The sequence below is a fragment of the Rhineura floridana genome, chromosome 7 (genome assembly GCF_030035675.1).
Source record: "Rhineura floridana isolate rRhiFlo1 chromosome 7, rRhiFlo1.hap2, whole genome shotgun sequence".
In the NCBI taxonomy this organism is placed as follows: Eukaryota; Metazoa; Chordata; class Lepidosauria; order Squamata; family Rhineuridae; genus Rhineura; species Rhineura floridana.
In genome coordinates this window covers 72,526,494-72,553,077 of record NC_084486.1, presented here as the reverse complement: position 1 = coordinate 72,553,077, position 26,584 = coordinate 72,526,494, and the positions used below count along the sequence as shown (strand labels likewise).

Genomic DNA, 26,584 nt, shown 5'->3' with positions numbered 1-26,584 from the left:
ACTAGGAGAGAGAAGCTGTCCTATTGTGGTGTTTGTAAATAGCAAGGGTATGAGATTTGTCTTTTGTGTATTCCTAAGGGAAGAGGAAAGCCTGCGGACACATGATTTCTTAACTATAGACTGAGCAGACTAGGTGCTTGTGCATCCTTATCTCAGCTGTAGTTATCACATATAAGTAAAATGGCTTTTTTTTTTAAAAAAAAGTTATGGAATAGTTTTTTTAAAAAGCACGTATGATTATTCACATTTTATGCTGCAAATTTTAAGAGTTTGTGGATTTTCAGTCATTAAAGCAATGAAGTATTTGTTTCCACAATATTGTGAACAGGTAGATAGTTTGAGACGCAGTGGCATTCTCAACAACTTCCAACCTTGTCACCATTGCCATCTATGAAACAGCTTTGTGCTATTCTTTATTTATGGCATTCATCCTAGCCCTCTAGCAAAAAAAGATTGTCAGAGCAGCTTACAAAAATAAATACTGAGACAGAACCCTCAGGTTCACAATCTAAACAGATATGACTGGTATCAGAAATGCTTCCATTAACCACTTCTTAGGAAGAGGACTACAGATAGTTCTTGAATGTTATTCTATAATATTGCTACATCAGCTTTCACATTTGAATGAAAATATTCCTTTCATCCTACAATTTTGCTGAGTAAGTTAATATTTAAGGTGCTGCCTCAGAGTATGCGAGACTACAAAGCGGCACATTTTTCCAGGGTAGCATTTAGTTATGATAGCCAATGCAAAAGTTCAAGTAGTTCAACAACACTGATGGAAAAGACAGTGAATTCTGCGACTTGCTAAGAGGTTTCCTATGGCTCATTTCTCTATGTAGTTTATTTATTTATTTATTTATTCAATTTCTTAGTCGCTCATCTGGCTGGCTACCCAGCCAGTTTACCCTTAAAGGTAATCTTTCCCCCTCCTACTTTACCATTTTGTACCAGAGAAGGATGCATATTTTCAATTTCAAAGAGGCACACAAACTTTTTTAAAATTAACTATACTACACGTTGCCTAACTTTAAGAATGGAAAATGGTGTGATGCCTCATATAATAATAATGATAATAAAATTTTATTTCTAGGCCGCCTATCTGGCTGAATTAACGGCCACTCTAGGCGGCATACATAGACTAAAATATAACATAGAGTAAAATATAACAGATAATACAAAACAACAATAAGTATACGCAATCCAAACCTACCCCCATCATACAAAAATTTAAACTAAATTAGACAGAGGTCTCGAATGCCTGCCTAAAAAACCATGTTTTCAGTTCTCGGCGGAAGCCTGTCAGGGAGGGGGCATGGCGGAGATCATAAGGCAGAGAGTTCCAGAGGGTGGGGGCCACAATTTAAAATGCCCTCTCTCCGGTCCACACCAGCTTAGCTGTTTTGACTGGTGGGACCGAGAGAAGGTCTTGGGAGGCTGATCTCGTTTGGCGGCCTATCTGGTGATGCTGAAGGCATTCCTTTAGATAAACTGGAGCAAAACCGTGTAGGGCTTTAAAGGTTAAAACCAACACCTTGAATTGGGCCCGGTAAACAACTGGTAGCCAGTGCAGATCTTTAAGTACTGGAGTGATATGGTCTTGGCGGCGGCTGTTCTTGATCAGACGTGCCGCCGCGTTCTGTACCAGCTGTAATTTCCAGACCGTCTTCAAGGGTAGCCCCACGTAGAGTGCATTACAATAGTCTAAGCGAGAGGAGACCAGGGCATGTACCACCCGTGGGAGCAGATGGACAGGGAGGTAGGGTCGCAGCCTTTGTATCAAATGTAATTGATACCAAGCTGCCCGGCTCACCGCCACGACCTGAGCCTCCATGGACAGCTGGGAATCAAGAACAACACCGAGGCTGCGAACCTGGTCCTTCAGGGGCAATCTTACCCCATTCAACACCAGGTCAAAATCACCCAACTTCCTCCTATCTCCCACAAGCAGTACCTTGGTCTTGTCGGGGTTCAGCTTCAGCCTGTTTCCTCCCATCCATTCACTTACGGCCTCCAGGCACTTGGAAATGGTAACCACAGCCATCTCTGGTGAGGACTTAAATGAGAGATAGAGCTGAGTGTCATCCACATATTGGTGGCACTGCAGCCCAAATCTCCTGATGATGCCCCCCAGCGGCTTTATATAGATGTTGAATAGCATGGGAGAGAGGATAGAACCCTGTGGCACACCACAATTGAGAGGCCAAGGGTCTGAAGCCTCATCTCCCAATGCCACCCGCTGGTGCCTATCAGAGAGATAGGAATGGAACCACTGTAAAACAGTGGCTCCTATTCCCATTCCCCTCAGGCGATCCAGGAGGATACCATGGTCAACGGTATCAAAAGCCGCTGAGAGGTCCAGGAGGACAAGGAATGTGTGTTCACCTCTGTCCAACGCTCTCCTCAAATCATCCACCAGAGCGACCAAGGCTGTTTCAGTTCCATGTCCAGTCCTGAAGCCCGACTGGAATGGATCCAAATAATCCGCTTCATCCAAGTGTGTCTGTAACTGAGTAGCCACCACTCGCTCGATCACCTTGCCCAAGAATGGTAAATTGGAAATTGGGCGAAAGTTGTTCAACTCTTGGGGATCCAAGGAGGACTTTTTCAGAATGGGCTTTATTATTGCCTCCTTGAGGGCTAATGGCATTGCACCCTCTTCCAAGGAAGCATTCACCACTGCCTTGATCCCTTCGCTCAATTTCTCTTCACAGCTCACAATGAGCCATGTAGGGCAAGAGTCAAGCAAGCACGTGGTTGGCCTCACATTAGAGAGCACCTTGTCCACTTCCTCAGAGGGAAGGGGCTGAAACCGATCCCACCAGACCGGAATGCAATTGGCCAGCTCTGGCCCACTACCTGTGTCCACGGCGTACGGAATCGTGCTCTTCAGGCGCTCGATTTTATCAGCAAAGTGCTTGGCAAACTTGTCACAGGAGCTTTAGAATGTTCCAAGGGTTCCTGTGCAACTGGACCGACCAGGCTTCGGACCACTTGGAACAACCTCCTGGGACAACACTCTGCAGACGCAATGGAGGCAGCAAAGAATTCTCTCTCCGTTGCCTTCGTTGCCACTTGATAGGCAGCTATTGCTGCTCTAACAAGTGTCCGATCGCCGTCAGAACGAGATTTCCGCCACCGACTCTCTAGTCGTCTCACCTCCTACCTCAGGCCCCGTAAGCGTGGTGTATACCAGGGCGCAGTCTGAGTTCTATTCAGTGGGAGAGGACGTTTTGGAGCCACCCAGTCTATTGCCCTGGTGATCTCCCTATTCCACTCAATCACCAGGGTTTCAACTGGGCGACTTTCTGACGGCTCCACATCTCCCAGCGCATTCAGGAATCCTTTTGGCTCCATCAGGTGTCTGGGGCGGACCATCTTAATGGGTCCCTTACCCCTGCGGAGGGTATGTGGCAGTGAGAAGTCCATGTTCACCAGATAGTGATCTGACCATGACATGGGGTTCAAAGAAACAGCCCCCATTTTCAGAGCACTTCCTTCCCCTCCCGAGACAAACACAAGGTCGAGAGCATGACCGGCTACATGGGTGGGTCCAAAATTACAAAGGTGCAGTTCCCAGGAAGTCATGGTTTCCATGAAATCCCGAGGAGCTCCTATGAGAGCAGCCTCGGCATGCAGGTTAAAATCCCCCAAGACTAAGAGGTCAGGGGAGAGAACCCGCACGCTCGAGACGACCTCGAGCACCTCGGTCAGGGAGTAATTTGTGTAGCGGGTAGTAGTCTTATACATATAAGCAGCCCTGTAGCTGGGGAGGATGAACAGGGGTGCTGCCCCATAGAGCTATGCTTTGCCCCCCCACTTAGGATTTTTTGGGGAAATTGTCTTCTTTTCAATTTGTGACATGACAGATAGTGACAATCTCCATTTAAAGAAGGATAGCTTTTTAAGAACAGGAGCAATTTAAGAATAGGATCCTCTGAAAAACTCAGTGAATAAGCCAGGGCAAGTGCACAACAAAAGCATCATCTGGAAGAGCCCCCAAAAGCCTGCTCACTCAAGACTTTCCCTGGCTGAGGGTGGATTTTTCTTGATCACAATCACTCTATAATTACTTAAGTGATCCTGAAAAAAAACCTAGTCAGTATTGTAACATGACCTTTGAAGGGTTCAATATTAGAACTTTGTGTTAATGGCTAGAATTAGACTCCACCCCTTGGACTTTTCTTTGCTCTGCTTTTCATTTTCATGTTCAGTTGTGCTGTCTACCCAGCCAGCAATAAAGAAGCATGCTTGTCTGCAGTAAGAAGTAAGAGTTTGTTTGTTATGCAGTTATTATAATGAGCAGAGCAGGGTTGGGTGCTTATTGCTAAAAGGTGAAATAAAGAGATAATTTACAGTGATTTGAAAAAAGGATACCCTTTCCTCTTTTAAACCACTCACTAAATCCACAATCATAGTTGCTCTTCCCCCTCCTTCTTTTTCTTGATTCCTTGATGGCAAAGGATGCAAACAGCCCTAGAGGAACAGAAATATTGTTGTGCACACTACAGTTAGCTAGCTGGCTAGCTGGACACCTAAGCTGTAACTCAACCCTAATTTCTGATTTTCCCGATATGTGCAAGAATCAGAACACAGATGGAATCAGAACACAGGGGCAGACCAGAGGTGAAAGAGGACTGTAGCTGTAGGCAAAGTTAAGCTTTTGAGTCTGGTATTCCTGGGGATCTCTCAAAAAAGGGTGAGACAATTCAACAGATGAAAGTTCAGTCATGTAAGTTAACACACTCTCTGGACTGAGGAGGAGTGATGGGGAAGGTTACTGCCTTTCACTTCCTCTGGCCTGGCCCTCACATCCTCTCCACCAGTTGGCAGGGGGTTTGGCTGGCAATATGTGCTTTCCCCCTATCCCCTCCTAGAAATGTGGCTGCCCCACCTAATGAGGAACGCTGGCTAAAGGGCTGTATGTATTCCATGTAAAAATATTTGTCTCTACTTTAGAGGTCTAACTTGACAAATTCCCTTTAGCTTGATTCAGAGTCAGCGTGGTAACTGATATTTTTTGGCATGTGTTCAGAAAACAAATACTCTGTTTCCCAAGAGTTATCTTCCAACTTGTATTGTTGTCATATGTATACAGATGATATCGATGTGTCCCCAGTGGTTTAGTGGGAAATTTTGAAGTACAGGAGCCAGTGGAGGCACCTCACTAAGAGCAGGTGGGGCACTGTCCACCCTAAAGTCCCAAACTTATAGCCCAGTGTCCTTTCTCTGTTCCTTACATTCATATTCAATACAGTACATCACATTTAGGGGACACTCTGAACTTTTTTCTGACCATCTATTGTTCTGGCCAATCATCTTTGGATAACACAGCCAGTCACAATCATTGCTATGGTCCCACTCCTGTCTCCAGGGTTTATAATAATGATAAATTCTAGTAGAAGTGGCTTAGGGAGGGCAGGGGTCCCCTCAGCACCTCCCGGAGCTCCGTTTTGATTTTATTTCCCACTGAAAAATAATAATAAAAATAATGAAATTTTATTTTTGAGTCGCCTATCTGGCCGAATGAATGGCCACTCTAGGCGACGTACAAAATACAGTAATACAATAACATACAATATTCCCTTGTTTAGAACTACCGGTATATCAGCACACATCAACAGAAATGAGGGGGGAAAGCCCAAAGTAACTCACACAGTGAATTTTGGGGCAACTACAGTTCACATGTATACAACGGGTGAGGGACAAAAACCAGACGTTTGTTGCAGCAGTGTGAAAGACATTTGTACAAAATGCCAGTATTCTGGCCAAAAAAGCTACAGTTTCTAAACATAACAGGCATTGCAATGTGAAAGTAATTTTTGAAATTGGGACAGAAGTGCTACCATTTTAATAAAAAGCTCTAACCAACCAGGAGGGAGTACCTCAGAAATGCATTGGAATTTCCATAGCATTAGGGCAGGACTATGAAGAGCCTCCCCAATGCTCAGAGGCATGCATTTCAATCTGAGCCAATCTGGGTTAATCAGATGCATATACACTTTACCCTCCTTCTGCAAGCACCACCTTAAAGCAGCAGCAACCACAATCTTTTTTTCTTTCCTTTTCTGTGACTAGTCAGCCTACCAGCAGCATATCACTGTGTATTTATTGTTCAACATCTGGGTTCATGACTGCCACGTATATATAGACATGTCATTGAGAGGATAGTAGTGAACCATCCCAAAACTGGCATGGGTGTGGGGGCGGAATCTGGTTTCTTCATAGGTCAGACTGGACTCTATTTATTATAGAGAGGAGAAACGGGAAAGGAGATTCTTGGAGGCAAATAGCTGGTATCATAATGGGGTATGGGCAGCCAGACTGGGCTTTTTTATTGTCAGGGTGGGGGGAAGAGGAGATTCTTTGTGGCAAACTGTTCCCCAAAGTGTTTGGCTAGCATCAAAAGTGTGTGTGTGTGGTTTCTTTATAGGCTGGACTGGGCCCTATTTATTGTAGGAGAAAGAAACAGCAAAAGAAATTCTTGATGGCAAGCTGCCTTTAAAAAATGTTTGTCTGGCATCATGTCGTGATGGTGGTGGTGAGAATCTGTTTTTTCCATGGGCTGGGTTGGGCCGGGTCTTTTAATTGTCTGTGTGTGTATATGGAGAAAGGACATTCTTGGTGGCAAACTTCCTCTAAAAACTCTGTTTGGCTGGCATCATAAGTGGGGATGGGGAGAATCTGGTTTCTTCATGAGCTGGACCTGGACTGAACCTTTTTTATTGTCAGGGTGGGAGGGAGAGGAGATTCATGGTGACAAACTGCCCAACAATGGACTGGTCTGGACTGGACTTTTTAATATTTATTTTTATTTATTAAAAGTATCTGAATATTTGATATGGGCTTATGCAAAATAATTAACTCTCATTAATGATAACAGCAAGAAATTATAATTATTTTAATTTAAACAAAAAACCTTAGCAGTACTTGCAGGAGGACCAGATATTTATTTTCTTTCTGAGCCCAGGACTGTCTTTCATAATGGGGTGTGGGTATGTGGAAAAGAGCAGGAGAATAGTTGAAAACACAGACATCCTGGCAATCCAGTTAGCAAAGCATGTGTGGGATTGTTGCACAGTTCTAGCCCCAATTTCACTTTGAGTAAGGAGTTGGATAGATGTCCAAAAGGAAAGCAAATCCCTGCTTAACTGCTTAACTTAAAAGACAAGAAACCTAAAGATACCATGTATGAACATCTGAGTCTTTGCACCAGTGGAATCCTGGAGGAACTTGTGGAACATCCTGCTGCAGTATTTAGAGCTGATCATATTGTGTGAAAGACTCCTTGTTCTAACATTTTGGCTTCTTGTTTTTCCTACCTGCCATGTCTTTTTCTCTGAGCAACAGGAACTTGCAGTTTACAAGACTGGTTATATTTTTTAAAAAAGAAACTGGAAATCTTTAGTCAATGACTACTATCCATCATACTTGAATACTCTGCTCTAGGTCAGGGAGGTTCTTTCTGAATATCAGGGGAAAAGCCAGACATAGCTTAAATAAAACATATTCCTAAATATAATATTTGTTTGGACGCATAGTCTTTCACATATATAATGGTTAACTATACTGAAGAGGGGGTATGATTTAGCTGTAGTAACTAACATAATCCTACATTTCACTTAGAAGTAAGACCCACTGTGTTCATTTAAGCAGAGCTTGGAAAAGTTACTTTTTTGAACTACAACTCCCATCAGCCCAATCCAGTGGCCATGCTGGCTGGGGCTGATGGAAGTTGTAGTTAAAAAAAGCAACTTTTCCAAGCTCTGCATTTAAGTGGGTGTAGAATTAAACCCTGGTCTTCCAGGTCCTAGTCCAACACTCTATTACACTTACATAATTACAGATGCTCATTTTAAATATGTTTGAATTAAAAATATATATTATCAAATTGTCCAAATGTGTCTTTTCTTTTTACTATTCACTTGAGTTCTTTGCATGGTTTAGGATTGGCACTGGAGGAGAGCAGCACTCTTGTGCCTTGTGTGTGGCAGGCATAAATTATTATGAATTAAAAGTGTATTTGATTCAACTTGAACTGAACTATTTTGTTCCTTTTTTAAAATGAACTTTCCAATTACTGCTGGTTACTAACACAACCCTCTTCATATTATTCAGATGTAAGTAAACCTCACTGTTGTGAGGGGCATACTCATGAGAGCATGCTGTTGCTGCTGCTGCTGCTTCTCATTATTATCATTATCATTAATAATCATAATATTCTGCCCTTTCTGCCAGTAGGAGCCCAGTTTGGCAAACAAAAGCACTAAAAACACTTTAAAACATCATAAAAACAGACTTTAAAATACATTAAAACAAAACAACCATTAAAAACATATTAAAACAGAATATCTTTAAAAACCTTTAAAAAAAAAGCTTTAAAAACCTATTAAAAAACAATTGCAACACAGATGCAGACTGGGATAAGGTCTCTACTTAAAAGGCTTGTTGAAAGAGGAAAAGATAACAGAGAAGGTGCCTGTCCAATATTTAGGGGGAGAGAATTCCAAAGAATAGGTGCTACTAGACTAAAGTTCCATTTCCTATGTTGTGCAGAACAGACCTCCTGATAAGGTGGGATCTGCAGGAGGCCCTCATCTGCAGAGCACAATGATCAACTGGATATATAAGGGATAAGACGGTCTTTCTGGTATCCTGGTCCCAAGCTGTATAGGGCTTTGTACACCAAAACTAGAACCTTGAACTTAGACCAATAGGTAATAGGTAGCCAATGCAATTCTTTAAGCAGCGGGGTGACTTGTTTGCAATACCCTGCCCCAGTGAGCAGTCTTGTGGCCATATTTTGCACAAGCTGCAGCTTCCAGACCAACCTCAAGGGTAGCCCCACATAGAACACATAGTAATCCAGCCTGGAAGTTACCAGTGCATGGACAACAGTGGTCAGGCTATCCTGGTCCAGAAACAGCAGCAGCTGAAGCTGGTAAAAGGCCCTGCAAGCCACTGAGGTCACCTGGGCCTCTAGCAACAAAGATGGATCCAGGAGCACCCCCAGACTTCGGACCTGCTCTTTCAGAGGGAGTACGACCCCATCCAAAGCGGGCAACTGACCAATTATCCAAACTTGGGAACCACCAACCCACAGTGCCTCCATCTTGCTAGGATTCAGACTGAGTTTATTGGCCCTCATCCAGCCCACCACCGAGACCAGGCAGTGGTCCAGGGCTTGCACGGCCTCTCCTGATTCGGATGTTATGGAGAAATAGAGCTGGGTATCGTCAGCAAACAGCTGACACCTAACCCCAAGGCTCCTGATGACTGCTCCCAAGGGCTTCATATAGATGTTAAACAGCATGGGGGACAAAATGGTACCCTGCGGCACCTCACAGACAACTGCCAGGGGACCGCAAGACAGTCACCCCATGACAACCCTGGAGATAGGATCGGAACCACTGTAAAACAGTGCCTCCAATACCCATCTCACCAAGTCGGCCCAGAAGGATACCATGGTCAATGGTATCAAAAGCCGCTGAAAGATCAAGTAAGAATAACAGGTTTGCACTCCCCCTGTCCTTCTCCCGATAAAAGTCATCCATCAGGGCGACCAAGGCCGATTCAGTCCCATAACCAGGCCTGAACCCAGAGTGGAATGGGTCAAGATAATCTGTTTCATCCAAGAGTACTTGCAATTGCTGCGCCACAACCCTCTCAATCACCTTCCCTAAAAAGGGAATATTTGCAACTGGTTGGTAGTTGTTACAAGCCAATGGGTCCAGGGTGGGCTTTTTCAGGAGTGGTCAGATTACTGCCTCTTTCAAGGTGGCTGGAACCATTCCCTCCCGCAATGATTCATTGCCTACACCTTTGATCCACTCTGTCAGAACCCCTCAGCAAGCTTTAATAAGCCAAGAAGGGCAAGGGTCGAGAGGACATGTTGGCTGCATTGTCACAAACACCTTATTGATGTCATCAGGCTTCATCAACTGAAACTGTTCCCAAGAAGTTGCAGCAGTTGTTGCACTGGACACCTCATTGGGGACTGCAGTAGATGTGGATGGGGCATCAAGACTGCTACGGAGGTGAGCAGCTTTACCCTCAAAGTGCCTTGCGAACAATTCACAGTGGGCCTCCGGAGGGTCTAAAGCTCCATTTCGTGGAGTTGATGTCAACAGACCCCTGACAATATGGGAAAGCTCCACCAGATTGCTACTTGAGTATGCGATGGAGGCAGAGAAGTGGGCCTTCTTTGCCACCTCACTGCCACACAGTAGGCACAGTTAGGATGTTTTACTCATCCTGATCAGCCTCACAGCATGTCTTTCACCACTTGCGCTCGGGGCGCTCCGGGGGAACCGTGTCAAGAGCCCAATACGCCTCGCTATTCCACAGTGTGACAAGGGCTTCAACAGAGTCACCTGCTCTAGTGGGAACTCCCCCAGGGCATTCAGGAATCCTCTGGATTCCATTAGGCTCCGGGGGGGACCATCTTAATCTGTCCACCACCCCTGCAGGGAAGGATCAGAGCCATAAGTCTAAACTTCACCAGGAAGTGATCTGACCATGACCATGGTCTATCTCTGGACCACCCCTTCCTCCATCTAGAGCAAAAACCAAGTCAAGGGTGTTCCCTGCCCTATGTGTTGAGCCAGTAACAACTTGAGACAGCCCCATCATCGTCATGGAGGCCATGAATTCCCAAGCTGGAACACTGGAGGCACTCTCGGCATGGATATTGAAATCACCCAGGGCTATCATTCTGGGCTCCTCCAACACCACAGTCGAGACGGCCTCTGCCAGCTCGGTCAGAGAAGCTGCCACGCAGCAGGGTGGACGATACACCAGCAGCAACCCTAGTTTACTGTCTCCTCAGCCCGACACCAGGTGCAGGCCCTCACAGTCAGCTGCAAGACAGAGTGGTTTCCTGATGACAGAGATAGAAGTTCTGTAGACCACAGCAACTCCTCTGCCTCATCCCTGCAGCCTGTGCTGGATTACTTTAATAGAATTACTTACTCGATTAAAGGACACTTTCTGTGGTATGAGAGTAAAACTTTATTTGATTTCCTGCATTTTATCTTTTGTTATATCCTTTTTTTAAAGGGTCGAATTCTTGGCTTGTCCCAGAAACAAAAGGAGCCATTGTACAAGGTGGATATGGCCATACCAGTGTCTATGATGATACAACAAAGTCTGTTTATGTTCACGGTGGATACAAAGCTTTGCCTGGTAATAAATATGGATTGGTTGATGATCTTTACAGATACGAAGTAAACAGTAGGACATGGTAAGTTTTTTTAACCAGAAAATTTTAAATTATTGTTTATTGGTATAACCAGTGCATTCTTTTTTTGACCAACTGTATAATCGTGATATAAAGGCCTATTTTGCATATCACAATAAGCCAAACTATATCTTGGTGTAGAAACTTGCACTTGCTTTGCTACTTTCTGGCTATTAGGTCAGTGCTTAGCTGTCACATATCATATGAATTTGGGATTGTGGTTAAGCTCTGTCCTCTGTAACTACAATCTGTAGCCAAGAATAAACCTTGATTTAGCTTCTGCAGTGAACTAGTGAAGAGCAAAGCAGCTCTGATCTTCTCCATGGATGTGCTAAGTCTGTGCTAAGCCATGGTTTGGATTAGTGCTACATGTAAATGCGGTCACTGTGTGACTGTGGTAATGTATTTTACTCAAATGTTATGTGTGCATGGATTACTGGAGTACAGTAGGGTGCCACTCATATGGCGGGTTAGGTTCCAGACCCCTGCAGAAAAGCGAAAATTGCTGAAAAGTGGAACATAGCATTTTTTTCACTTGCGGATGCAAATAAAAGCCTCCATCGGCTCCCTTGCTCGTCCTCCCCCTCGTTCGCTTTCCCTCTCCCCACCCCCTGCTTGCTCGCTCACTCACCCTCATTACGGTGGGGGAGTAGTGCTCCCTTTCTGTGGCAGGCTCCCTGCTGCGGATCGCAGGAAGGGAGCTGCCTGCCCACTTGCTGGCCTGTCCACGTCTGCTCGCTCGTCCTCTGCCGGCTCCCTTGCTCATCCTCCCCTTCACTCGCTCACCCTCTCCCCTACTCACTCGCCCTCCCCTGTCCCCCTGCTCATTTCCTCACTTGCCCTCGTTATGGTGGGGGAGTAGTGTTCCCCTTCCGTGGCAAGCTCCCTGTCATGGATCGCAGGGAAGGAGCTGCCAGCCCACTTGCCGGCCCGCCCATGCCCGTTCACTTGCCCAGTGCTGGCTCCTTTGCTTGTCCTCCCCCTTGCCTGCCTGCTCTCCCTCCTGCCTGCCCGCTCGCTCGCTCGCCCTGTCCCCCCACTCACCCCCCACTCGCTTGCTCACTCGCTCTTGTTATGGTGGGGGAGTAGTGCTCCCCTTCCGTGGCAGGTTCCCTGCCGCAGATCACAGGGAGGGAGGTGTCTGTGATGTCCCTGTATATATAATATTGTAAATATGGTAAGTGTGGGTTTATTAGAGTATATGTGGTAAGTAGATGCCTCTTTATGAGAGGGAGTGGTCCCTGGCTGTCTGAAAGAGGCGGCGGTGAGACCACTTCTGAAAAAACCTTCCTTGGACCCAGAAAATTTCAGCAGCTACAGACCAGTGGCGAATGTTCTATTCCTGGGCAAGATCTTGGAACGAGTGGTCGCTGGCCAGCTCCAGGCGCTATTGGATGAAACCGATTATCTAGATCCATTTCAATTGGGTTTCAGGCCTGGTTTCGGCACTGAGACGGCCTTGGTTGCCCTGTTTGATGACCTATGTTGGGAGAGAGACAGAGGGAGTGTAACTCTGTTGATCCTCCTTGATCTCTCAGCGGCTTTTGATACCATCGACCATGGTATCCTTCTGGAGAGGCTCGCGGAGTTGGGAGTTGGAGGCATTGCTTGGCAGTGGTTCCGCTCTTACTTAGCGGGCCGTCTCCAGAAGGTAGTGCTTGGGGAACATTGCTCGACGCCATGGGTTCTCCAATGTGGGGTTCCGCAGGGGTCGGTTTTGTCTCCCATGCTTTTTAACATCTACATGAAGCCGTTGGGTGTGGTCATCAGGAGTTTTGGAGTGCGTTGTCATCAGTACGCTGATGACACGCAGCTCTACTTCTCCTTTTCATCATCTACAGGTGAGGCTGTCGATGTGCTGAACCGTTGCCTGGCCGCGACAATGGACTGGATGAGAACTAACAAACTGAGGCTCAATCCTGACAAGACTGAGATGCTGCTGGTGGATGGTTTCTCTGATCGGATGGTGGATATATATCCTGTCCTGGATGGGGTTACACTCCCCCTAAAGGAGCAGGTCTGTAGTTTGGGAGTCCTCTTAGACTCTTCCCTCTCACTCGAGGCTCAAGTAGCCTCGGTGGCACGGAATGCGTTCTACCAACTTCGGTTGGTAGCCCAGCTACGTCCCTATTTGTGTAAGGAGGACCTCACATCAGTTGTACATGCTCTGGTAACTTTGCGTTTGGACTACTGCAACGCGCTCTACGTAGGGCTACCTTTGAAGACAGTTTGGAAGCTACAGCTAGTGCAAAATGCGGCGGCCAGATTGCTAACTAGGACCAAGCGGTTTGAGCATATAACACCTGTTCTGGCTTGCCTGCACTGGCTCCCAATGTGCTTCTGGGCCAGATTCAAAGTGTTGGTATTGACCTATAAAGCCCTATACGGCGCGGGACCACGATACCTGTCGGAACGCCTCTCCTGGTACGAACCGGCCCGCACACTACGGTCTTCTACGAAGGCCCTCCTCCGGGTCCTGACTCATAAGGAGGCCCGGAGGGTGGTGACAAGATCTAGGGCCTTCTCAGTGGTGACCCCCGAACTGTGGAATAGTCTCTCCGAGGAGGTGCACTTGGCACCAACACTATTATCCTTTCGACGCCAAGTTAAAACCTTCCTTTTCTCCGAGGCATTTTAATCTCAATTTAAGTAATTTCAATTTAAGTTAATTCAATTTTAAATATGTTGTAATTGATTTTAGTTTGTGTTGTTTTTATACGCTCTGTTGTATTGTATTGTGTGATTTTATTGTACTTGTGTTCACTGCCCAGAGAGCTATTGCTAGTCGGGCGGTATAAAAGTTGAATAAATAAATAAATAATAGACTGAGTGAGAGGGGGGAGTACTTGGGTTGGAATGTTTGAGAATGTTGTATGATGATTGGCTGAGCGTTTGAGGGTCTGAAGGTATAAATGAGAGGATGACAGCTGAGAGGGGTTCATTAGGTTGGTTCTGTGGGTTGGTTTTAGAGGGTTGTAGGGTGGATTGGATTAGGCGGGTAGTGAGGCAGGTCACTTGTGTCTGGATTCAGTTTTCCTAAACACTAGTAGGTTCAGTTTTCCCAAACACTAAATCTGATCCTTCAGGAGGAGTGCAACTGGTTGAATGCTACTTATCCACAACTGGTTGGACATCACTTGTTTGAACTAAATAAATAACTAAATAAATATTCTTTAAAATCATTGTATTTTTGCAATATCTTTTTTGAACAGGACAATTCTGAAAGAGAGTGGTTTTGCAAGATATCTGCATTCAGCTGTCTTGATCAGTGGAGCTATGCTAATTTTTGGTGGAAACACTCATAATGATACTTCATTAAGTAATGGTGCAAAGTGCTTTTCTTCTGATTTCCTGGCCTATGACATAGGTAAGTACTATATGTGTTAATGTCTAGAACTTAAGAATTCTAACCTTAATATATAAAGCATTGTTAATAAGCTTTTACTGTCCTGGATCCCAACCACTGAAGCAGACTCAGGAGTTGAAAACTGGGTTTTGCAGAGAGTTTTATTCCACAGGTTAGCAAAGGAATGTAACATCAAAACATGCTAGGCATGAATCAGAATTCAGAACATCAGCAGGTGCAGCTAGACTGTGAAAGCAATGGAAAGTTGTCGTAACAAAGCTCTCACCCCAAGACACTCCAAATAAAAGGAAGGGGTGGTAATTCTACTTGCATGAGCCAAATCTAGCACTCTGTAGTCTTTGAAGCAAGGTGGGGGCTTTTGGGGAAAAGAGGACAATTTCTCAAGTTGTAACCATCTCTTCTCCCATCTGCGTGACTGTCAGCTCTTCACTGAGACAGCAGTGTCGGTGGGGGTGCAGGCAGGGCTGGAGATTCCTTGGTAATTGCCAGGCCGTAAGTCCTCAGCCGGCAGCTTGGCTATAAATCTGCCAGGCTAGCAAGGAGGAAGCAAGATAAGGGCAGAGGCCGTTCGAAGCTTATGTGCCAAGCAGAAATCCAGAAGAGACGTCAGTGAAGGTTTGGGTCTAGTTTGCCGAGAGATCAGTCCAAGTCAAGGTTCAGGGGATAGGAAGACACACAGTGGTCACGCCTGACGTTGTAGTCAGCAACAAGCTGAAGCCAAGGTTTGACTTTTAAGGAGCAGGTTTGTCAGCCGGTGTGAGCCCTCGGCGTTTTGGCCTTAAGTGGACAGGCCTGCCCCTCTTCTGCCTGACCTTCTGCTGTCTACGTTCTGCAGGTGCAGGGGGAGTATCCTGTTCACTCTCTGCGTCTGGCTGAAGGGCTTCAGCTGTGTCTGGGGTGCTCTGCAGCTGAGGGGGAGAAGGAGCTGGGTTCTCAGGAGTTTCCTCCGTTTCTCCTTCTGGGTTTGCTGCTTCTGGGTCTGCTGCTGTAACTTCCGAGTCATCCTCGTCTGATGAGTCCTCTGACGGGGCCATGACAGTGACCTTGGGGAAACTGTCAATTCTGACTCTGTGAAACATTTCCCATCCTTATCTCTCTGGAATTGTCCAGCAGCTTCATTAAAGCCTGGCTGCTCAGTGAAGAAGTCTGGGCTAGGTGCCAGCAATGATGGTAGACTACATTTCTCACTCTTCTCCACAGGCAAGGTAGGGCTGCTGAGGTCTTCCTTAGTAGAAACATTAACAGGATCACTGGGCACAAGGCTGACAGGGTTTTCAAGAAGCATTTCCTCTGTGGTCTTGCCAGATCCTTCTCCAACATCTGCAACTCCCTCCCCATTTTCCCAGTGCTGCAAAAAGTTCTCAATGGGGCCCATGACATTTAAGTATCTCATTCTAAAAAGGTGTCTTCCTATGTAAAAATTAAAATTTAAGTATTTTATTTTTTGGCTATAATAGGATAAGCCACATTTTTATCACAACAACATTAACTGAGTTATTATTATTTATTCCATTTATATACCGCTTATATATAAATAAAACTCTAAGTGGAGTACAGCATAAGTGAAACATCTTAAAACAGCTGATACAAAAAATTACAATTGATAAAATAAAATAAACTGACCAAAACATCCTCTTTAGTATCAGCATATAGTATAAACATTGCATATAAAATTAAGTACATGAAAAAAAGAAAAAAATCATAACATAGTAGACTAAACAAAATATCCCCTAGCCTTCAAAAAAAAGTTAAAAAACAAGCATATTTTAAACATAGTAGATTAAACAAAATGAGCTCATTTTTAATCATATTGTGATAAGGCAAAATAATTAAAACAACTAGCCCCCTTTATAACAGAATTTCATCTAACTAAAATTAAAAATAGATATTTAGTTTACTCAAACACACCCTTACAAAATCAGTACTTGTGTTCAGACATATCAACATTCTCAACCAACAAACTCAAGCTTACTATTTTAACACACCTCAAATCACACTCTACAAGCACTTATGTAATTCAACCTCACAAACTAAAAACAGCACACTTGCATATCCATACCATTAGAACCACTCAAACCTACATACATACAGCCAAATAACGCACACAGAAGCTCTGAATAAAACATTCATACCAAGCACTTCCCCCTGTCTCTCACTCAAGGGAGCAGAAACTATCCCCACCAGGCTCTCACTCTGGGTGTATAAAAACCATTTTTTCCAACATAGTAGGCAATGACACTTCCCTCATCTCTCACCTGGGGAACAAAAACCATTCACGTATCAAATTTCCACCCTAAAGAGGGGCAGGCTTCCAATCACAACAATTTGTCGGTTTGCCCGTGTCTCTAAAGCACTTGTGGTGATGATTTTTCTTGGTGGGGGATGTATTCCAAACTGACTCCAAGACGACTCCAAGTGCAATGCTGAGGTGTGCGCTGATGCACTGCCTCAGGCAGCCCCTCCCCTTTATAGGAGCAGAAGAAAATATGGCAAAGTTATGGGCAAATGGCAACAGCTGCAGCAGCACAGAGTCCTTCCAAAACACACACACAGCTTTCATTGAGTTAAATAAATACATTAAAAAGAGATATTTGTGGAAGCTAAACCAATTTGTTGGTTCATGCTAATAACAGGATTTCAAGGTTCTCCTTCATTCAGTTTATATAAACAGGATGAAATTGTTTACAACTGTTTACTAATGTCTGCTATTTGAATGATTGCTATTGTGCTGTGAAATTGAAGCCCCCAAGGAAATTACCATTTTAGTGCTGACAGTGACACAACCAAAAATTCAGTGCATAATAAATTCTGCATCTATTCCCCACTTATTATTTATTTAATTATTTGATTTGATTTATATCCCGCCCTTCCTCCCATTAGGAACCTAGTACTCTAGGAGTGAAGTGCCATCAATATGCAGATGACATCCAACTCTTGTCTGTTCCATCTGAATTTGGAGAGGCGACTGAGGTGCTTGACTGTGCTTAGAGGCAGTGATGGGCTGGATGTAGGCCAATAAATTGAGGCTGAATCCTGAAAAAACAGGGGTGTTAAGTGTCCAGAGTTCTCATGTCTGAGAAGTGGGGAGATGGCCTGTTCTGGATGGGGTTCTACTCCCCTGGAAGGAGCAGGTCTGCAGCACAGGGGTACTCCTGCATTCACCATTGTCAGGTAGCAGCAGTGGCTAGGAGTGCCTTTTTACAGCTCTGGCTGATTGGCCAACTTCGGCTCCTTTTGGATGGAAATGTCTTGACCACAGTATTCCATGCTGTGGTAATTTCCAGATTGGATTATTACAATGTGCTGTACATGGGGCTGCCCTTGAAGATGACTTGGAAACTTCAACTGGTCCAAAATGCAGCAGCCAGATTACTGGCTGGGATTCCCTTTAGAACTCATATAACCCCTGTTTGAAAACAGCTTTATTGGTTGCCAGTTCATTTGTGGGGCTAGTTTAAGATGCTTATGCTAGTGTTTAAAGCCCTAAATGACTTAGGTCCCAAATATCTGAAAGACCACCTCCTTCCCTATAGATGCTGTGGGATGTTAAGATGAACAGAGGGGGCCCTTTTAGTAGTTCTACTACCCTCAGAAGCTTGGGGGCTGGTGGCCCAGGAGAAAGCATTTTCTGTGATGGTGCCTAAGTTGTGGAACTCCCTCCCCACTGAGGTGCATCTGGCCACTTTGCCGTACTGTTTTAGGTGAATGCTGAAGATGCACCTCTTTATCCTGGCATTTTACACCTGAGACATGTATTTTTATGACCCACCCTTTTTTAGGATTTAAGTTGTTTCTAATGTCATATTTTAAAATGGTTGTAACCCACCCCAGGGCCTTTGGGTGAAGGGTGGGTAATAAATGATGATGATAATGATGACGACAACAGCAACAGGATCAGGAGCAATAGGTGAAAATCAGATATGTAGTCCAAAATTCATGCTGCAATGAGTATGCTATCTTATTGGACATGCATTGCTTTCAGTGAGATATACATTGCCATCTGTATTCTGGGGAAATTAATACATGTTAAAGTATTGTTAGACCCTTATCAGAACAATAGTCTACACATGCAGTTCTGGTCATCTCACCTCGGAAAGAATATTGTAGTGCTGGAAAAGGTTCAGAAATGGGCAGCCAAAATTATCAGTAGGTTGGAGCAACTGCCCAAGAGGAAAGTTTACAATGCTTGGGGCTTTTTAAGTGCAGAGTAAAGACAAGTAAGAGCAACATCACAGAGTTGTATAAAATTATGTATGATGTGGAGAAAGTGGTCAGAGAGACATTTTTCTCCTTTATAATGCTAGAATTTGGGGACATCCAATGAATGTGAATGTTGGAAGATTTAGAACAAACAACATTGTCACACAGCACATATTAAACTATGGAATTCGCTCCCACAAGATGTAGTGATGGCTACCAACTTGGGTAGCTTTAAAAGAGGATTAGACAAACTTACAGAGATACTAACCATGATGGCTATGTTCTGTACCCACCCTTGGAGGCAGTATGTCTATGATACCAGTCGCTGGGAATCACAAGTTGGGAAAGCACTGTTGTACTTGGGTCCTGCTTACAAGCTTCCCGTAGGGATCTGGTTGTCCACTGTGAGAACAGAATACTGGACTAGATGGGTGTTTGGCCTGATCCAGCAGGGCTTTTCTTGTGTTTGTTTATTTGGACAATTTATATATACACCACTTAACTACAATTGTCTTTAAGTGGCTCTTAAGGTTTTTGACCAGGAAAATCTCTTGTAACATTTAGTACTCTGATAACGCCATTTAAATTTCTTTGCAAAAATTGTTGTTCATATTATGAATTAGGAACATCTGTCTGTAGTCACTGATCCAGTCTTAAATATATAACTACTAAGAATTGTTTGATGTTTGAAATAAGCATGTGCACAGATTTTTCCAAAAAAGCACAAAGTGGATCTTGCCATGTTGTTTCAGATATAATAGGTTTAGTTCATTGATTGTCAGCAGGACTTCATTAGACTGATGAGAGCAGATCTACACCATACATTTAAAGGACATCAGACACACATTTAAAGCACATAACTTCCCCCAAAGAATTCTGGTAACTGTGGCTGTCCGTTCACAGAATTGCAAATTCTCAGCACCTTTAACAAACTACATAATACTTTGGGTGACTTCATGTGCTTGGAGTGTATGGTACGGATCTGCTCTGATAAGCTGAAGAATTATGGCACTATGTAACAGGAAGAAAGCATTTCCTTAAACTACTGCTGCTGCAAAAGTTTCCAGCTATGTACATCAGTGTTGGTTTGTATAATTGGTTTTTGAAGTGAAATGAACACCAATAGACTAGTCCTCCTGTGGCCATGCTGCTAAGGCACACACCATTATATATGGCATTCTATTTAGTTGTTAGACTGCATGAATTATCAATATTTCAAATATCTTTGAATTTGATTACAACTTTAATACAGAGAGTTCTCTGCGCATTTGATATGGGAATAAGTATTGAATTTCTTCAAGGCTATAATTTGTATTTGTAGTACTGAATTAAAATGTGTAGGCCCCAAGAGTCATTTCAATAGATTACCTCTAATGGCTATATTTTCTTGTCACATAATATAGAAATGGTAATCAACTGTGTATGTACTGGGACAGTCATGAATGTAATGCTAGACACTTTGCATAACTTATTTTTTTAATTAATAAAATTAACAATGTTCTTTATTTCTAAGACTGTAATGCTACATTATTTTTGCTCCTAGAAAATTAAAGCACTTAGCATATATTATATATAATTTTTTCAGTCTCATGTTCCATGCATTATTACTCTGATAGAATACAAATGGAACATATAATTTATTTCTTATTTTAAAATTCATGTAAAGATTAATTAGATGCAAGTTTAATCTTCTGTGCCGTTCCCTTGGCCAGATTAAAAACACACTCTTACAATATGCATCAGAATATAGTTACAGAAAACATAAAAAAATGAAATCTCTCATTTTTTAAAATAGAAATGTATACATCAGAGACAAGCAGTCACCCAAGTCCAATATGTGTTTGATTAAAAACAACTGTATTAAGAACATAAGAACATAAGAAGAGCCTGCTGGATCAGGCCAGTGGCCCATCTAGTCCAGCATCCTGTTCTCACAGTGGCCAACCAGGTACCTGGGGGAAGCCCACAAGCAGGACCCGAGTGCAAGAACACTCTCCCCTCCTGAGGCTTCCGGCAACTGGTTTTCAGAAGCATGCTGCCTCTGACTAGGGTGGCAGAGCACAGCCATCACGGCTAGTAGCCATTGATAGCCCTGTCCTCCATGAATTTGTCTAATCTTCTTTTAAAGCCATCCAAGCTGGTGGCCATTACTGCATCTTGTGGGAGCAAATTCCATAGTTTAACTATGCGCTGAGTAAAGAAGTACTTCCTTTTGTCTGTCCTGAATCTTCCAACATTCCAGAGTATAGGTTGCGCATCAGGACAATTAGATGCTGTGGCACCCCCATTTCTTTTAAAGCATTCCATAGTTTTTCATGATCTACCCAGTCAAAGGCTTTGCTGTAATCTATAAATCACAGGGTGATTTCCTTCTGAAACTCCTTCGTCTGTTCCATTACCAATGTATGTTTGCAATATTGTTTCCCTTTCTAAATCTGGCTTGGACATCTGGCATTTCTCATACTGCATGAGGCTACACCCCTTTATACATATATTTCTGTAGCATATTTCTTGCTGCCCTGGGCTGCTGCTGGGAGGAAGGGCGGGATATAAATAAAATAATAAATAAATAAATAATTTTATGTATAAATAAGTGTTTTTATAGTTATATGCAATTACTTTATGAAACCTGGAGTGTATATATATATATGTAATATGTGTATATTATTATTTAATTTAATGTTTGTATGCTGCTCTCCTAACAACCAAGTTAAGGTCAAAGCAGTTCACAATAATAACAAAGCATTAGCAAGCAGGGGTGTAGTTGTCAAGGGTCGTGGGAGGTCATAGACCCCTTACTTTTTGGGGAGCAGGGTCCCTGTGTACAAGCCAATCAGCAGGAAAGGGGAGGATGCTGGCCTCTGAGAAGAGTCCTCTCACTTGGCTAACAATATGCTTCCTTGTTCTTTCATGCTGATTGGAGCCAATGCATGAAAGGAGGTGAGTCAGTCATTGAAAAGACTCTTCTAAATAGCTAACACAACTTCCCCTTTCATGCTGATTAGCTCCTAGGTAAGTGAGAAGTGAGCTTCATGGCAAAGTACCTTGGTCTCCCAAATCCTAGTCCCATACTTGGCTTCATTTCAGAATTCTGAAAATCAAAATGTTTCTGACAGTGTTTAGCCCCCATAGAGAAAGATTGAGAGGGGGGAAAGCCTATGCATCCAGCAGTTTTATTATGGTTGTATAATTTTGTAATTGCAGAAGGGAAGGTGAATCCTTTGGGCATGGCTGTGAGGGGGTGTGGCATGGCTATCACGGAGGGACCCTGTACTTCTGAATTTGCCAATGCACTATTGTTAACCAATGAAAACAACATTTTATAATGCAGAAGAAATGCACAATAGAAGTACAACTAATACAATAAATGAATCAGAGCAATATGAAATAGCAAAATCACAAAATACAAATCATACTGGATATACGTTAGGAATTCAGATTAGTCCTTTGGCAAAAAACCAGAAAGCTATCCCTATATCTCACCTAGGGTTTACACATAATCCTTCTGTCTCTCACCTGGCAGGACAGATTCCACCAGCAGGCTCTCACCCTGGGGCTGAAACCAGTTTTCTCTCACACTAGCCAACCAAACAACAGATAAGATACTCAATCACCCCATATTATAAGAACCTGGAGAAAAAAGGAGAAACCCTGCAAACCTGGCATACAACACCCGCTCCCTTCCTGTCTACCACTCAGGGTGGGGGCAAGATCCACGAAAGCAGACTCTCATCCTGGAGTGTGAAACAACTTTCATTTTCCCTCTGCTAGTGATAAACCATCAGCACAATCTTTGCAATTATACATATAAACTTGCATTATAATTGTGAAATAATAATTAACAATGCATATACTATGCAATAATTATTCATATTTTCATGGAATCAATAAACAATAGTCCACTTATAGAGATGGAAGGATCTGTCAATTTCAGTTCTCTCAGTTTCTCATTTTTCCATTCTTAAATTCAGTTCTGTGTATTTCTGCAGCAATTTGCAATTTTTAAAAAAAATCCTCATGAAAATTCTCCAATTTTTTAGTGAGAATTTCTCCTACTAAACACATTGTTGTAGGCAGTTTTTTCTAATGTACACATTTTTGGAAGGATTTTTTTCCTAAAGCAATGCATTTTGTATGCTATTTTCACTAAAATATTCATTTTTATGACACTTTCCCCAATGTATGCATCTTTGTAAAACATTGGTTAGTTGGAGAACTGCACCACAAAATTCAGATAAGTGCAAATTTTGAAGAATGACTGTGTTTCAGTTCTTGTTTTGCAAAGTACAAATTTGATAAATTTGGCTTTAAATGTGAACTGAATCAGATTTCTCCCCCATTCCTTCCTACTTCTCATCAAGATCAAGGAATGAGAGGGGAATTTAAAAAAAATTGGCTTGGATTAGCTTGATATCACTACCTGTGAATCCCTGAAACTCCTGGGCAAAACATCCTCTCCACCCAAAAAAGAAAAAAAGCAATCATGACAAGGGACAAAACTTAAGATGGTAGGACAATTTCATTCCTTCTCAGTTCTACTTTGGTTTTATTTATACATTTACTCAAGACAGGAATGACCAATTTCTTCAGCTTGGGGCTTGATACTTACATCCTATTTAAATACTAAGGATTGTTGCTGATTTTAATATGTCAGTTTGTGCTATTATTAAGATATATCATCTTGAACCTTAGTAACGGGAAATTGTATTATTTTATGTTGTCTTACTAGCTTGTGATGAATGGAAAGTTCTTCCAAAACCTAAACTTCATCGTGATGTGAACAGATTTGGTCACTCAGCTGTTGTCAGCAATGGGTAAATATACATTTCAAAAAAAGTCAAAAATAAATACATTAAATTTATACGTTCTTAATTGACAACTGATGTTCATTATTGTCTTATTTATGACTGTCTTATGAAAGCCAGAGGGATGTACTGGACTTGAACTGTGAAGACCTGAAGTAAAATCCTCATTCAGCCATGAAGCTTGCTGGGTATTTTCAGCCATTCACATTTATCTAGCCCTAAGCATGCCTCACAACACAAGGGACATGGGAACCTCTTTTTCACCAGCCTGACTTTCTTGTTTGGAGAGAAGGAACTGCCAATTTTGTTCACTTGATTGAGAGCAGAGAAGAAAGATATGAAACTTTCAAATATGAACCTACAAATCTAATGCTATATTATTTATTTATTTTAATTTATTTTAAATATTTATATGCCTTATTTCCACGCAAGTTTCTCTCAAGGTGGCTTACATGATAACATTTTCTAAAATTTCGGGCAGTTCCTCCCTACAGTTGTATGTGACACAGTCCATGCTGTTCAAGAGAGCTCTCAACACTCTAGATAAGCTTCTCAGGTGGTGCAGGGGACTGCAGAGGGAAAAGGTTGATTGCTCAGGCTGCCCACCATTTCCACAACAGTTAGATACAGGCCACTATGAAGTATGTCAAAACCTTATTAAATGTGGGCAAGAGTTCCCAGATACTCTCACTGTATAATTGTGTGCACTGCAGAGACAGACAGGACATTGGATAGATAGCTTCCTTTTTCTTCAAGATTGAGCAGAGCAAGTGTCTGCCTCACCTAGTTCCACAAACGATTATTGCCTGGGTTAAAGGACCTTTTGCAATATTTGTGCAACCTTGTTCTTTGTAGCATTCTGGGGTGATTTTACATCTATTGAAAAGAAGTAAGATTGTTTTCGGTTTGCCTGAAAAGAAGTGGGATGGGATCCCACTCCAGGTGTTGCTATCCATTTTGTGTGGTGGTGCATGTTGTCTTAAATATTCAAATAAGACCTAATTGCCAATAGTAATAATTTTGAGGTTGTTGAGTAGGTAGCCTCATGAAGCTTCGGATGAACAAAGCAGGGCATGAGTACAATTCAGCCAAGGAAAGTATTGAGAAATCTGTTTCATTTTTTAATTGAAAAAGTAAGCATGTGCTTAATGGAAACCAATGGGACTTCATAGGTGTTTAATTTTGCATAATCCAGTCAGATCCTGCCAGTGATATATATACTGTAGCCTGCTGCATCCCTTGGGATGCAAGGCAGGGGTGGCCATTCTCTTTTGGTCCAAGGACCTTATTTACCCTTGACCAACTCTTTGAGAGCTATATGCCAGTAGTGAGTGTGGCCACTCCACACTCTCTTTCACACACAAACACAGGATGCCTGCACACACACAGCACCCCTCTCCTCAACAGATCCATGCACATTGAACTGAGGAGAGGTCTGATTGCTGGGTAGGGGACTATTTGCATCCCTATCAGAGTACTGGGCTAGGCTTTTCTTCCCATTCCAGCACTGTATCCACTTAATCCCCCACCTCTTTTTGCTGCGACCAAAATTGCTGCTTTTGGGGTTTTTTTGCTTCGGAGTTGCATCAAGCCTCTGCACCAGGTGGTTAGCCACCCCTGTTTTTATGACAAGTCACTGTGAATACTCTCTCTCTCTTTCCCCCTCCCATAAAAGGGAGATGGTAAATAAGGCAAGGGTCATGGCCTTGAATGGTGTATGTCCTTCTTGAAACACATTATTTTATTTTACTTTATAGGTCCATGTATATATTTGGAGGTTTTTCAAGTGTTCTGTTAAATGACATCCTTGTGTACAAACCTCCCAACTGTGAAGCATTCAGAGATGAAGAGCTTTGTAAAACTGCTGGGCCAGGGTTAAGGTGCTTATGGAACAAAAATCGCTGTGTGTCATGGGAATCTGGACATGCTAATATTCTTAGGGCAAAGTGTTCCAGAAAAACAGGTAAGTGAATTGTCCCTTAAACTTTGTTTTAATCATAGTAACAATAATACCTTATACAAGTTTAACTGAATCCCTGTATAGAGGGATTAGGACTGTGTGTGTTGGCCTTGCTCTCTAAATATATTCAGCAGCAGGTATGAGAGTTCCTACATGTGTTCAAGCTACATGGACAAGGCCCTGGTTGTGCAGACAGAGCTTGCACAGGTAGCATTGGTATGCATAGTTTCTCTTGCACTTCTGATGAATACACAGATGGGACAGGGCCAGAAGCCACAACACTACTTCCCCCTTTACATTCATATTCTGTGTGAGGTCTGAAAGGTATTTCTAGAAATGTTTACTTGCATCTATAAAGGTGATTGTTCCCTTGTACAAAAGATACAAAATAGATATAATATATCTTGTAAAATCAGTATAATTTACCTCTGTTGAGTGCCATATAAAGACATACAACTCGTACTCAGTGTTAACAGATTAGCATAAATTTCCTTCATATTCCTTTAGTAGCTTAGTAAAAATATTTTAATATCTATATATTGTAAAATATAATCTCACAATCTTTGATCTGTAAATGTGTAAGTGGAACTCTGTATAGGGCTTTCTGGCCCCCTCCACCACAGTGCAGTCCCCTGTAACTTGCCCCCCTCAGCTGTTCCTGTGGGTTGGAACATGCTCCGGAAGAACAGGGCAGGGGAGCTGCAGCAGAAAGGAGGAATCTGTAGAAATTGGGTAGAGGGACATTTTGGGTGAACAGAAGTATGGTTAGGAATTATTAATTTTACTGTAAAAAGATGCAGTCCCTTTCTGGGTGAAAAAATGTTAGAAAAGATAAGAAAAAAGTATTGCAAGAGAAACAGTGCAAGACATCTGAATTGGTAAAACTGGAGAATATTTCAGAAGAGGTATTAGTTGAGGATGACACATTGTAAGGGCTTTTTCAAGCCACAAGAAGATACTTTTTGGATTAGGACAAAACAGTTCTTTAGTTATTGAGAACCTCATAAATGAAA

The 26,584-nt window shown here is 42.8% G+C and overlaps 1 protein-coding gene across 8 annotated transcripts in view; it reads left to right on the top strand.

Annotated features, from left to right (window-relative positions):
• The window catches only part of ATRNL1 (attractin like 1), a 1,089,767-nt gene that overhangs the window by 180,791 nt on the left and 882,392 nt on the right, over positions 1-26,584 (top strand). For all 8 annotated transcript variants that reach the window (XM_061635905.1, XM_061635908.1, XM_061635909.1 and 5 more), the window contains exons 9-12: positions 11,059-11,242; positions 14,452-14,606; positions 23,536-23,620; positions 25,369-25,574. In XM_061635905.1, the coding sequence (XP_061491889.1) occupies positions 11,059-11,242; positions 14,452-14,606; positions 23,536-23,620; positions 25,369-25,574 (630 nt within the window). The remainder of the gene's footprint in view (positions 1-11,058; positions 11,243-14,451; positions 14,607-23,535; positions 23,621-25,368; positions 25,575-26,584) is intronic.